The sequence below is a fragment of the Meles meles genome, chromosome 4 (genome assembly GCF_922984935.1).
Source record: "Meles meles chromosome 4, mMelMel3.1 paternal haplotype, whole genome shotgun sequence".
In the NCBI taxonomy this organism is placed as follows: domain Eukaryota; kingdom Metazoa; phylum Chordata; class Mammalia; order Carnivora; family Mustelidae; genus Meles; species Meles meles.
In genome coordinates this window covers 156769397-156784523 of record NC_060069.1, presented here as the reverse complement: position 1 = coordinate 156784523, position 15127 = coordinate 156769397, and the positions used below count along the sequence as shown (strand labels likewise).

The 15127-nt window shown below is 41.6% G+C and overlaps 1 protein-coding gene across 1 annotated transcript in view; it reads right to left on the bottom strand.

The window, feature by feature from the left end:
* Positions 1-1286: 1286 nt before the first annotated feature.
* TTC3 (tetratricopeptide repeat domain 3) overlaps positions 1287-15127 on the bottom strand; it is a 134627-nt gene continuing 120786 nt past the window's right edge. Inside the window, exons 41-46 of the mRNA XM_046001346.1 lie at positions 14717-14818; positions 10435-10796; positions 7932-8058; positions 7620-7760; positions 3986-4078; positions 1287-2814 (exon numbers count right to left, since the gene is read on the bottom strand). Coding sequence (XP_045857302.1) covers positions 2749-2814; positions 3986-4078; positions 7620-7760; positions 7932-8058; positions 10435-10796; positions 14717-14818 — 891 coding nt within the window. The 3' untranslated portion in view covers positions 1287-2748. The remainder of the gene's footprint in view (positions 2815-3985; positions 4079-7619; positions 7761-7931; positions 8059-10434; positions 10797-14716; positions 14819-15127) is intronic.

The window sequence follows — 15127 nt, the reverse complement described above, 5'->3', positions numbered from 1 at the left end:
TATAGGACTACCTGAAGGTAGACGCCCCTCTCAGATCCTTGGCAGAACAAAGAGGAGAAAATAAAAAAGGGATTAGACATGACTGATGATTATTTTTATAACTTTTCTTTTAATATAGTTTGATTAAATCTTAGAATACCTAAATGTATTTCCTATTTCTTTCACGAAGGACCATATTGGAGATGTTTTTGGTCCTCATTCTGACCAACTTTACTGTCTACTTTTTATCAGCCTCATCACTAAGTACCTCTTACGGTAAGAGGAGTTTCCACATTTGCTACTATCTCTTCTGCCAGGTTCTTTTTTTTTTTTTTTTTTTTTTAAGATTTTATTTATTTGAGAGAGACAGAGACAGCGAGAGAGGAACACAAACTTGATGGGGGGAGTGGGAGAGAGAGAAGCAGGCTTCCCACAGAGCAGGTAGCCTGATATGGGGCTCGATCCCAGAACACTGAGATCATGACCTGAGTGGAAGGGAAGGCAGACCCTTAATGACTGAGCCACCCAGGCACCCCTGCCAGTTTCTTTTAATCCATGTCTTCAGAGTCCACTGACTGAAAAACCACCGAAAATAGCTTCATTGCTTCAATGCCGTGGTGTGAACACTTGGCCCACATGCCTCCACTACAGTCTTAGAAATTACTTTAAAAATGTAGTAACATTTTGCATTGCTAGGGCACCATTTATTTCAATTTCTATTGGATTTCCCATTATTTTTGGCATAGATTAAGCTGCTCAGCAGAGAAAACAATTTAAACTCTTAGGAATAGTCATTGTTTTAAGTTATGTGTTATTTTGAATTAAATGTTATCAGAATAAAAACATATACTGATAATACTGGCTTTCTTTCATCATCTCTTAGTGCTCACCAGAAGATTCTCCAAAAGAGAAACCCTCCTACTCGGCCTCAGTCGTCCATGAATCCATAAGCGCCTCAAAGGAAAATGGATACCAAGGAATGTAATTTGATTAGCTTCAACATTCTTATATGTGTTCACAAGAAAAATCGTACATTAGCTAAAACAGTAAACTATCATCTGTATATAAACTTTCTATTCACAAATAAAATAGACGATCATGTAAACCTGAGTTTAGCAACCTTTATCTAGCCACAGAGGGATGTTTTTTGATCCAGGCTCTAAAATTCCTAAGAATCTTGGTTAGACGCTTTGGATGTATCATGGCTCCTCTTTTCCAAATGAAGATAATGTATGTGTCTTGAATTTTCTAGAATTCTTTTTAAAATTTTTTTGAGGAAAATGGACAAGCATGACAGTAAACAGGTATTATTTTAGAATGTTCTTTATTTTGAAACTTACACCAGGACATGTGTAAGGCAGGTTCACAATGTTTGTTTGGTGTACAAAACACATTTTCTCACTCTCCAGCTGTTCTTTTCCTTTGTATCTGCTGCTACAAACTGGCCCCTACATATCTACCTACAGTTCTGTTCTTGTGAACATGTAGGCAATGTTTCAGGGACCTGCAAGGAGAATTTGCCTCAAAATAAAGAGTGAGCATCTACAGACTAAGTCACTACGACATCAAAACTCACAAGCAACCAAGGCTGAGGAAGGTGACCAAATTAGCTCATGAATCTGGGACTAGGAGCTTCCAGGGGAACAAAGAACACAATGAAAACATTGTGTTGATGTCTGAGAGAAATGGAGTGTGTCCAGAATACATGTTTCTATATTTACCACTGACTACAAATCACTAAAGAGATCTAGTATTTTAACAGATTCTAATGCAGTTCAAGTTTTGTCCTCACACCACAGTATAAGAGTGCATGCATTACTTCACACAACTGTCAAACACGGAACAAGTGAAACACGGACACCAAGGACGGTCTAACTACACAAGTGCCTCTTTCTGATGGCTGGGATAAGGGAGGGGAATCATAGAGACTATTTCCCTATGGTGCCTACTATGTGCTAGACAAAGATACCCAAACATTCGTATTCTAACTCATGAAAAAGGACAAATGCTGCTAGTAAGAGTAAGATATTCAAAGAAGTTCCAAATGTGGGATTGGGTGATGAATACGTAGCCTCAATTTTCAAGGCAAAGAAAAAGTCTTGGCTGACACTAATAAGAAATCAGACTGTATCTTTTGGGTGATGAAAAATAAGCTCCTTATAAACCTACTGGGGGGAATAAAATAATGAAATGAAAAAGCAAAAGCACATGGTGTCTCACGAAACGAAGATTTGAATCTTTTGGTTTAAATCAGCCGACATGTTACCATTTACTAGAGATTATTAAAATGTGTTTGCTTAAGCCCATTTAAATGCAGAATCTTTGAGGAAAAATGTAGGCATGTTATAAGGAATACTGACTTGTAAAAATTTTAACCTGGGGGACTTTAATAGGTCAGCATACTTTAAATTCAAGTACTGCTTTGAGGTGCTCATAACACTTCCCAAAAGAAGCCTTCCAACTCAGAAGGCACCTCTGTAAGCAGCCCCAGCAATTTAGGAATGTGGCTACACATAATCTTATTAGCCACTATTTGTTATTACTGAAGTGTTTAATAAGAGCAGAGAAATTACCATCAATTGTATTAAAGATTTCTACTTATTAGCACTGCGACACACAGTGCAAAGAATCTTCAAATGTTTGCTTTTTATACCAGAAGTAGTATATTGTTATTCTTCCAATTCAACAAAACAGTAAATTACTCTTCAGTGAACTGTGACTACCTAGGAAAGCAGGCTGGCCTCTTCCAGAGGGTGCTGGCTACTCTTCTTACAGGAGATCCTGAGCAAGGCAGGCTGGGCAAGAGCTCTGCCCTTTCAGCCACTGCTTAAAGCACTGAAAATGAGAAAATGAAATCAGTCAGTGTCTTCAAGAACATGGGGAGCCTTAGTTCCCCCATGCTGCTCCTCAACAGACATGGTTAAGTTCATCTCCACGTCTGGTGGGGCCTGGAGCTGCCCAACACTCAGGAACACTGATGCCTACTCAAGAGAGGAGTGTGCCTCCAGCCCTAGGAACAAATCATCTTGCCTCAGAATCTGACCCATGGACTCTGGGCTTCCAATCTGATCTTAGGGGGATGGCCTTGTCCCTCCACTTTCCCTCACTCCAGCTTCAGTCTTGGCATTTCATTCCAGGGGTTGGCATTTTCTTGGTCCTGAGACTTACCCAATTTCTAACCAATTCTCTCTTAGCCTGATCTTGATTCTTGTACCTCCTACCAGCCTCCACACCACATCCTTGACTGGAAACTTTCTACCCACTGTGGTCCCAAGTTGCTTGTGGCTGCCTGTTGCTGCTAAGAGCTGGGTGTGTGTGTTAAGTCTGAGAGCCCAAGTACAACACCCCTAAACCTGTAGGAGACAGGCCACGCAAAAGACTGAGAGCTGTCTTGACTCCTCCTAGTAAGTGTATTGTTTTTATCCCTTTTTTCAAGGGACTAATAAACTGACATGGCAGAGACCTAACCAGAAGCAGGCATGGAGAATGAATGCCCACAGCATCCAAGATATTTATCGAAAGATCTTGAAAGTTTATAAGCCAGGATCTCCCAGGATCAAGCACAATGGGCCCAGTTAGGTTTAGTTTTTCTCCTCTAAAAGGTTAAACATACTTCATATACTGCACTAAACTGACAAAACGTTGCACTGTGCATCTATGCATCCATGTGCGTAAGAAAGTACCTTTCAAGAAACAAATACTGTTTTGAATTTCAGCACCAACATATTTGAATGAGCCGACTAGGACTGTTCTCCACCCATGATGTGATGGATGGAAAGGACAGTGTGCAGAATTGCACACCCCAGAGCCCAGGAGGCCTCTCCCCTTTTCCACAGCAGCAATCTCTGAAAAGGGAGATAATGAACACTGGCACAAGGAGGCTTATGCAGAAAGGGCTTTGAAAACACTAGAAGTATTGACACCGAGGAAAAAAAGTCCCTTTTTATGTTCAAAATACTTAACAGTCAAAATCCATGATATCAGGATGGCCAAAGAGAATTCTTACCCCTTTGTGAAACTTGTGCCCACATTTTAGCACACGCACATTTTTGGATTTGAATACGTCATGGCATAGTTCACAGGAAGCTGCCCCCGATGCCTGTGGAGACAAACGTGTCCCAGTAATAAAGAATAGCTCAATTCCTTTCTATTACATAAGCTCTTCCTACAAGTGGCCTTTATATACTTTTGTCATTAAGGTGGCAAATTACTCCCAATTATAGCTAAGCAGGCTGAAGGAACAACTTATTTTTTAATAGCATTTCTTAAGAAAAATTACAAACACACAAAAAAGAAAAAATATACCTTTAAAGTTCTAATTTTCTCACAGAAAAAAATGTTTTATATAGCTAATAGGTTCCCAGAAAATTATTACAAATTTCTAATTATCCCAAACCACACCCAAACTATGGTATGAATATTATAAATTAATCGCTCATCTAATCATCTAACAGTTGGGGACAGAAACATAAATTATGAAACATCCACACCTCGGACTATTGTGGGACTAACCGAAGTCATGATGGAAGTCCAAAATCCCTGACACAAAAAGCTGGTGATGACCACCCTCTGGATAAAAAGCAGCTTATAAAACAGTACATATCAGATAATTGCATAATTGATTTTTCTGAAATAAGGAGAATGGGCATAGAGAGAGATACCTTATAAAGAGCCTGGAAAGATCTAGAATGTGAACAGCAGTTACTTTCAGTTAAGAGATTTAACTTTTTTCTTTGCTATTTTCTAAAGTTTCTATGAATGTGGATTATGTGTGCAAATCAAAACAAAACAAACTGATGGCTCATTCAGCAAACATCTGAGGTCAGGGACTGTGCAGGGCGCGAGGGCACAGAGCTGAATGGGAGAGTTTCCAGCTCAAGCAGCACACAGTCTGGTGAGCACAGACAGCATTTTCTGTGAAAGCAGACCCGAGTGCCACCAGGACACCAGGTACAAATTCCCCCTACAACTCACGGCACCTACCCACACTGCACCATTATTTTCCAACTCCTCCTCCCCTCCGAACTCTGAGCACCCTGAAGGCAAGGAAGGAGTCCTGTTCATCTATATCCTTAGCAAACGGCACAGAACGTGGCCCCAAAATGATTCTCCATAAACCGTCAGGCGAGTGAATGAAAGCAGCCCTGGCTGTGGGATTAAGGTCAGGGATGCAGACGGGGACAGTGTCTAAAGGCTCTGAAGACCCTGAACTGCTGACTGGGTTTTCTGTCTCTCCCCGGGGAACTGATGGGGTAGATACAGTAAAATGAGGTGCTCTGTCTCCACTCTGCGGCCCCTGAGGGGAGGGACAGGGGACCAACAGAAGTGTCGGTCCCACGGAAGGGCAAATTAAGGCCTCTGCAAAGCTCAGAGCTAGGTTTGGCTTGAAAAACCCTGTTTACTGGACTTATTTTTATTAGCATGAAAAGATGGGCACATACATTTCTAAGTGAAAAAAAAAAGACACAATAAAGTATATATAGTTTTGACTAAATTCACATATACACACACAGACAAAAGAGTTTAGAAAAATATATACCGATATCATAATACGTTACCTGAGGGTGGGTTTTGGGGTTCCTTAAAGGCTTTTAATTAGTATTTGCGAATATGAACAGTATACATACTGCTTTTGTAATTTGAAAAGATTAAACAAACTACTTTTAATTTTTAAAAAACTACCTAAAATTATCAAAATAAGTCCCAGTTTGAATACATATTTTTCTTATAAGTCAGCTTTTACAACTTTATGATCACCAACAACCATGAAGCAGAAAGTAATCTCTCCCCTGAAGGTGACTGCTTTCTAGCTCAGGCGGGGGGTAGGGGGTTTGTCAGGGAAGATGCTCTGAGAATTCGGCCTGGCTGGAGGGCCACACAGCACCTGGCCAGTCAGCAGCCTGGGGAGAGGGAGGCACTCCAGCCGGGTCTTGCAGGAATGCTCTGCATGCCCGGGAGCGCTCTGACTGGAGTCAGATGCTCTGGGAAATGAGTGTATATAGTTTGGAGAATATCCAAAGAAGAGTGGATAATGACAATGTAAAGGAGGAATAAAAACATAAGTTCACACAAAGATTCGCTGTTTAGTTCAAGCCAGCAAACTAGTACTCTGTGCAATCAGGGATCGCTGACTCCACTGTGGGGCCAGAAACTCTTCTAATTTTCATTTCATTTAAACTCTGATACCAGGGAGCCCGAGTGGCTCAGTCAGTTAAGCATCTGCCTTTGGGTCAGGTCACGATCAAGTCCTGCATCAGACTCCCTGCTAAGCAGGGAGTCTGCTTCTCCGTCTCCCTCTACTCCTCCCCCAACTCATGCTTGCTCACGCTCTCTCAAACAGATAAATAAAATCTTTAAAAAAATAAACTTATATCACAGTTGGTCAAAAGGGGAAAACATGCTTTATACCAGAATTTAACCTGGAGCCTGCAGCCCTGAATGGCCTCTTTCAACCACGTTTGGTTCCTACTACACAGTCCCTAGCATCAGCTGGGTCCGTGTGGTGAGGATTAGGGAATGACATGCTACACACCCAGACCAAATGAAGGAATGCTGGCAAGCGGCGTGAATCATCTGTGCCTCGGTTTCTTCATTATAAAATAAAGTAAATAAAGTATAGTGCCTTATCAATTGAGGTAACTACCACAGTATTTTGTGGGGGAAAAAAAAACTATGTAAAAGTAACATTCTTACTGTCCAAAAGAACAAAAAACATTTTAAATCTGTATATCAAATTAAGGCAAGTTTAGCGCATTCCAGTGCCCCTCGCCCCTCGCCCTCAAGGAGAGAGAGAAGGGAAGCAACCAGACTTGCCTAAACACAGAGTTGGACCCTGATGCTTCTATTCCAGCACGTCATCCAGACAATAGCCACAACAAGCAGGTATGATCTGAGCTCACAGTGCAACTAAGTGACAGAACCAGGTCTGGGATTCCAAAGCCCGTGGTGACACAGAATAAAATGATTCAAAAATCATTTTCCCCAACTGTTCAAAATATCATACTTAATATAAAAATTAACTTGTACTTGACTGTCAGTAGGCCCAGTTCCCACAATGTGGCCAGAACTCCCCTGGTCTCTCTAGTGCAGGGGCTTCTCCCAACAGAGACCCACAGATACCCACAAAAGCAGAGATGACCTCACTGTTTCACAGACTGTTCTAATGGGACACTCAAGTACATCTAAATTTCATCTCTAATATTTTTTAAAGAGTTATTTGTGAGACAGAGAGTGAGAGAGAGCACACACACACGAGTGGGAGAGGGGCAGAGGAAAAGGGAGAGAGAGAATCTCAAGCACACTCCCTACTGAGCACAGAGCCTGTCAAAGGTCCTGTCAAAGGTCACCACCCTGAGCTCATGACCTGAGCCAAAATCAAGAGTCCATGCTTAAGTGACTAACCCATCCAAGAGACCGTAATATTTTTTTTAAAGTAGGTTCCACGGCCAACATGGGGCTCAAACTCACAACCGCAAGGTCAAGAGCTGCACACTCTACGAACTGAGCCAGCCTGGAGCCCCTGGTTTCTAATTTTAAGGTCAAATAAATTCGGTCTAGAAATGAAAAGAAGGGCTAAATCAGGATTATCTATTTAATTTAAAAAACAAAACCGACTCCACTGTCATACATGTAACACTCACAAGGGAATCTTCCGTCTTCTGTCCCTTGGTTTTGGGCGATGGTCCAGCAATCATGGAGGGTGAACCCTGGGAGGCCCTGGTCACAGAAGCAGCAGGGTTGGCTTCAGATAATTTCTTATCCTTTCCTGAATTTGAATTTGGCTACAGAGATAAAGTGGGGTGGGGGGAGAAGCAAGTTTACTGATCCAAATCTTCTATCTTTACCGAAGTGCTCTCCAGATTTTGGCTGGATCCTTTTTTTTTTGCTTCTTCTCATTCTCATATTTTATAAACAAAGTGGACCATTTTATTGTAGCTGGATGAAACACTGACCTTTCTCTTTTTCTGTTCATCCAGAATGTGTTCTGTCACTCTTTGGACAATTTCATCAATGCTCAATCCCGAGAGCGAGTTCTTGCTCTTGTTTCGTACTTTTTTAATAAAACCAGCAAGCTCAGTGCTAAAAAAAAAAAAAAAAAAGGAAGTGAAGATAAATGACAAGAGAAAGTCAAAGTTTTCGTGGAAATATTATGTGCCAATATTAACCCAACATGTATAAGAAAGAAATCAAATACATACAAACAAAATTAAACAATGGTAACTGTACATAAAACCAAGAGAATCACTCTTTACAAGTAGTTATGAAAATTCCAGTACTATTTCTAAGTATTTATTTTACTAGAATTTCAAAGTAACAGAACAGTTTAAACTGCTAGATCCATCTGGAATATATGTATTTACTTTGAAACCAGACTTCATATAGGTTGGCTATACTGTAGCTTTATGCTAAATCAATGACTGATCAGACAACACTGGTTCTGACTTGAAATCAGTAAAATCTCCTTTACCTAAGGGGAAACTAGATCTGTTGACTGACTCCTTTAAAAAAACCTGACAACAAGGTTTTCTTTTTTTTTTTTTTTTAAGATTTTATTTATTTACTTGATAGAGAGAGATCACAGGTAGGCAGAAAGGCTGGCAGAGAGAGAGAGAGAGAGAGAAGCAGGCTCCTCACTGAGCAGAGAGCCTGATGTGGGGCTCGATCCCAGTGACCCTGAGATCATGACCTGAGCCGAAGGCAGAGGCTTAACACACTGAGCCACCCAGGTGCCCCGACAACAAGGTTTTCAAAGCCTGAATACTTCACAAGTACCAGTGGATGGAATTAAACCATTAATCAATAGGAACTTGATATTTGAAGCACTATACCTCAAATGTTTTAATTTTCAGAAAATCAGGATGCATTTTTTTTTTTAAAGATTTTATTTATTTGACAGACAGAGATCACAAGTAGGCAGAGAGGCAGGCAGAGAAGAGAGGAGGAAGCAGGCTCCCCGCTGAGCAGAGAGCCTGATGTGGGGCTCGATCCCAGGACTCCGAGACCACGACCTGAGCGGAAGGCAGAGGCTTCAACCCGCTGAGCCACCCAGGCGCCCCCAGGATGCATTTCTATTCAGTTGTTTAAACTCTCCCCAATTTAGTCAGGATTGCAAACCATTTTATTTGTAAGGTACTTCTGGTAATTATAACGAGCATTTTTTACAACTGGCATGGGAACTGCTATTGAGAGAACTTACAATATTTCTCAAACTTAGGGTAAATATGCCCATGGACATATACTTATTTTCAAATAAGCAGGACTCCACCAACAGATGCAAAACATTAATTCTAGCCAATCATAATTTAACCACTACTTTGTTTCAAAAGTGTAATTTTAAAACTTGTAACTAATATTGTATCAAAGACAGAAATCACATGGGACAGAGTACAGAGGGTCATTCTGGGATGTGGATTCCCTCTTCCTAGCTGTATCCCTGAGACACTGCCTTCACTGCTTCTCTCCTTGGCTGAGACAGGGAGCACTTCTGCTCCCTCATACCAACCTAGAGATTGAGGCCAGAGGCTGTGGTGCAAACACTCACTGGCTTAAATAAAGCAGCAATCTCCACCCTCAAGGACCCTCTGTAACACACCCACAGGCCTGACTCACTATCAAATCACACCTAGTCCTCCCAATGTCACACCTCTAATAAATCAGAGGTATTAGCAAGGTCTAAGTTGTTGCTGCCTTCCTTGCTAGGTGGTATTTCCTCTCCCAAATGATACGAAACTAGTGCTTTGTAGTTTTGTTTTTCATTTAGGAACTGCATGCTAGGACTGACCTCATCAAAATATCAGCAAATTACCCTAGGTTCTGATGAGTGTGGAGTAACCAGGATTCAGTGTTTTCAGTTTAGATCCACACATCAAAAAGTTGGTTTAAAAATGCTCACCTCAAAAAAAAAATTGCTCACCTCTACCCTCCTACACTGTTGGTGGGAAGGCAAGCTGGTGCAACCACTCTGGAAAACAGTGTGGAGGCGCCTCAAAAAAACTGAAAATAGAGCTACCCTATGACCCAGCGATTGCACTACTGGGTATATATCCTAAAGATACAAACGTGGTGCTCCGAAGGGGCACATGCACCCGAATGTTTATAGCAGCAATGTCCACAACAGCCAAACTATGGAAAGAACCTAGATGTCCATCAACAGATGAATGGATAAAGAAGATGTGGTGTATATACACAATGGAATACTATGCAGCCTTCAAAAGAAATGAAATCTTGCCATTTGCAATGACGTGGATGGAACTAGAAGGTATTATGCTTAGCGAAATAAGTCAATCGGAGAAAGACAATTATCATATGATCTCCCTGATATGAGGAAGTGGAGATGCAATGCGGAGGGTTTGGGGTGTAGGAAAAGAAAAAATGAAAGAAGATGGGATCGGGAGGGAGACAAACCATAAAAGACTCAATCTCAGAAAACAGACTGAGGATTGCTGGGGGCAATACCTGTTGTAACATGGGAATACCACTGACAGGTGCTCGATAATACTATTGAAGGGCTTTTTTGGAGATTGGCTTGAGCGGGTAGCACGTCCTGGAAGAACAGGTAGTTTCTGATCAGCCACAAGGCTCTGTTTTGGCGGAGTTTCCTGGCCCATGCTCTTAGACTCTGGCAGCTGGGTGACTTCGGGCTGATGGCAGAGCGATCCTGTTAACGGTGAGGAGGAAGCACCCACTGGGCCATCACTGGCAGAGACCAGACTTGAATCCTCAGGAACAGCTGTTTGGTTTCCAGTCCCATGACTCAAAGAAGTGGAAGTTCCATGATCTTCATGGCCTGAAGACTCAGGAAGTCCCGCAGGAAGAATCTGGGAAGAATACACCACAGTCCTTGTATCACTAAGAGAAACATCCGTGCACAAGACTGACGATTTAGCATGACTGTAATAAAACTTGGGTGCTCAAGTGCACAGGAAACTTGAATACAATAAACTAAACAGTTTTGTTTTCAGAAAACTGCTGTTCACCTTCACTTTAAAATGAGCCCTACTGTACTGCTGGCCTCCCGCCCACCTCCCTGCAGCCCCTTCCCGGGCTCTCCCTGCAGTTCTTTCTTTCTTTTTTTTTAAAAGATTTTATTTATTTATTTGACAGAGAGAGACACAGTGAGAGAGGGAACACAAGCAGTGAGACTGGGAGAGAGAGAAGCAGGCTTCCGACTGAACAGGGAGTCTGATGCAGGGCTCAATCACAGGACCCTGGGATCATGACCTAAGCCAAAGGCAGATGCTTAACCGACTTAGCCACCCAGGCACCCCTCTCCCTACAATTCTTAATGCTTGCCTGTGCCTTAATGTGGATGCTCCTTAGGATGCTGCTGGGGTGGAGATTCACGTTTTCCCCCAGGACATCTCACATTCTTTCACGCCTCAGTGACTATGTGCTTGGTACTGATAATGCCCACTTTTTAAAAGATTCTAGTCTGAATGTGTTCCTCAGATCCAAACCTACAAACCCAAACTTCCTCTTAAGCAAATCCAAGGCCATTTAAACTCAGTGTCTTCAAAATCAGGCTCAGCTCAGTCTCCAACCCTGCTCTTCCTTGGGTGTCCCCCTCATGGGCAGAAAACCAGATTTGTCTTAACTCCCCCAAATACACACATCATGCTCCCCCATCTCACAGGCAGTATAGTTCTTTCCACTGTTCATCCTAAATACTTCTCAAACCTGCTCTCTCCCTCCAGCCCGACCCCCACTCTCTAATCCAGGACACAGCTGCTCACAGTGAGCCCCTCTCCCACTTCTCTACACTGTGGGCGAGCTGATGGCATCTCCTTCCTTGAAACCTATATTGGCTTCTTAGTGACCTCAGGAAAAGTCAAACTGCTAAACACACTTTACAGAGTAAGGTTCCCTTCGTTCTGGCCCCGGGTACTTTCATGATTTTTCTTACCAAAGCCCTCCTCTGTCACACTGAACTTCTTTTATACCCATGAAAGAAGTATTCTCTGTTTTTCTAGCCTCCAAATATGCTGTTTCTTCCATTTGAAACACTCTGACCCTCCAAATATCACATCATCCACCTTTTCTCAAATACACACCCATGTCTTCCTTTTGACTGGTTAGTTAATTCCTATTCCAGATCTCTGACTCACCGAGACCTCCAACAGGGAATCTTCTGCTGAGGCCCAGACCTCTAGGTTAGGTTAATGCCTCCTAATTTATGCTGCTATAGCATTTTTCTGCTCCTATGCAAAACCCTGGCACACTTTACTTATAATTATGGGCTTAATGACTCTCTTTTCCCAAACCCATATGCCCTTTGAGGGAACAGACCACATCTAATCTTGATCACCACTAAATAACCAATGAATGAATGGGGGAGAAATGACACACAAAGCTAATGGTTTTTAGGGACACTTATTACTTAAGTTCCTGGAACCCTAAGAGTTCCCAAGGCTTAGATATTAAAATTCTTTTGTGTATTTATAAAATTACATAAGCTACAACTAAAAATTAATAGCAAATATTCTACTGAGATCTCACATTTTTTTTCCTTCCATGTTTGCCACTAAGAACTTAGAAACACATACTTCTCTCTAAAATAAAAAAAAAAAAAAGAAAAAGGGGGGGTCTGGGTGGCACAGTCAGTTGAGCATCTGACTCTTGGTTTCGGTTCACGTCATGAACCCCTCACAACCCGCCAGGGTTGTGAGACAGAGCCCTGCCTCAGGCTCTGAATTCAGCACAGAGTCTGCCTGTGATTCTCCCTCTGTCCCTCCCCGCCAAACTCTCTCTCAAATAAATCTTAAAAAAAAAAACAAACCAAAAAAAAAACTGAGAAACGTAAATAATTTTTAATTCTATATCAAACTCTACTTCTTACTCAGTTCAATGGAGAGAAAAACATTTTCTCTCCATTAAAGAAATGGAGAGAAGAAAATGGATCTCAGTAGAGTATATTACTCATTTCAAGGTAAGATTTTATTTATTTATTTGACAGGGAGAGATCGTAAGTAGACAGAGAGGGAGGTGGAAGCAGGCTCCCTGCTGAGCAGAGAGCCTGATGCCAGACTCGATCCCAGGACCCTGAGACCACGACCTGAGCTGAGGGCAGAGGCTTTAACCCATTGAGCCACCCAGGTGCCCCAAGGTGGCCAAACTTTTTAATGTTTTTTTTTAAAAGCTTTTATTTATTTGAGAGAGAAAGATAACACAGCAGGAGAAACACAAACTTATGTTTACATTAATTTTTTAAAAGATTTTATTTATTCATTTGAGAGACAGAGAGAGCATAAGCAGGGGCAAGGCAGAGGGAGAGGAAGAAGGAGACTCCCCACTGAGCCGGGAGCCCGATGTGGGTCTCTATCTCAGGACCTAGAGATCATGACCTGAGCTGAAGGCAGATGCTTAGCCATCTGAGCCACCAAGGTACTCCAAATTTTTTTTATTTTAAAGATTTTATTTCTTTATTAGAGAAAGAAAGAGAGAGAACATGAGCAGGAGGAGCAGCAGGCAGAGGGAAAGGGAGAAGCAGGCCCCCCTGCAGAGGAGGGAGCCCGACCCAGGGCTCAATCCCAGGACTGAGATCACGATCTGAGCCGAAGACAGACGATCAACCAACTGAGCCACTTAGGCACCGAAAAATTTTCTGGCAGGTGAAACCACAATAAGCTTGCATGCTTAGTATGCAAGGTACTGGCTAGAATGAGACTTTCAAGATCAAGCTCCCGAGTGTAGTCACCTATGTTAAGGAGACTGAACACACATGACGAAGGGCCACAGGGTGAGGCACAAACGTGGGTGGCCTTGACTGGGCTTTTAGGAAGAGGCAGAAGGTGGAGGGTGAGGCTGGTGCTCCTGGCTAGGGAACAGCCCAAAGGTCTGCCAGTGGCAGGAAGGTGCTAATCAGGATGTAAGGAAAATAGTCTCCTTACAACAGACTATTTCACAACCAGAAGATTTTAATGTTGTCCCCAAATATTCTGAAACCTACCTCTAATCAACTCTTGAATACAGTCCCTCTTTAAATTCTTATAGTCGGATCTCCCTTGGTCTTAATTCTTTTCAATTTGATATTGGCTGAGCATCTGCTCTGTGCCCAAATAAGAAATACGTACCCGAGAATACAATAAAGTGATACTAAGTGTAGCCATATTTTAAAGTCCATAATACAGAAATAGTTTTTCTTTACTGCGCTGCCTATTTTAAAATACAAAGCCAGGTTTGGCAACCACTATTATTCAAAAGATTCAGCAAATACCTTAAACTAGCAGTAAAATACGACAGATCAGACCAACAAAACCTTTGTATGTCTCAGGTATAGCACTTTTTAGTCTATATTTGATGAAAAAACAAATCTTAATTTTGGTCCTATGCCCACAGTATCTAGGAGTAAGACTGTATCTGTAGACAGAGTTGGTCTAAATCACAGGCACCTGATCCTCTTGGATTACTCATTCACACGCAGGAAACACCAGTATCCAGAGAAGAAAGCAGATGTACCAGCCCTGTGTTTACTATAGTCCTGTCCTCAGATACTCATGCAAGGAAGACTCATCTTCCATTTATATAAGAATGTTCATTATAAAGCCTAAAGGGTTAACCAGCAGCACCAATAATGAAAGGAGGAAGGCAACTTATTAATCCATTTCATCCCCACTCCTAGAATACAAACAACAAACATCTAGTCTGGCCAAATAAGAAAGAAACTGTGGTTTACTGTTCTGTTTTCTTTTCTTCACATGCACAAAAAACGTAAGAAAAAAAGAAAGCGTGACAGACTTACTGTGCTGCAGATAGGAAATGAAAGCTCGGGAATCTCCACTTTAGAAAGTTCACTGAGCCGAGAGCCATTTTTAACTGCCTGAATTTGTTCTTCATACTGAGACTGTAGGTAGAAGGAAAAGTATTAACCTCGTCTAATAAAATCCCAGGGAAAATCACCATTGTGAATTAATATTTTTTTCTTACTATATATTTACAAATGGTCAACAATCGTCCAGGAAATATAACGGAGATGCAAAGTATCAGAACAATTATTTCTTGAAAGAAGTTCAAAATTAGATTTAATTAATCAGAATACTCTACAGCCTTATCAAATATAACTTCTCTAATTTTCTCAATTACAGGCAGAGTTTAAGACAGCTAATTAAGAAAACAGCATTACTTTTGGAAAAACTTTTAACAATTACAACAA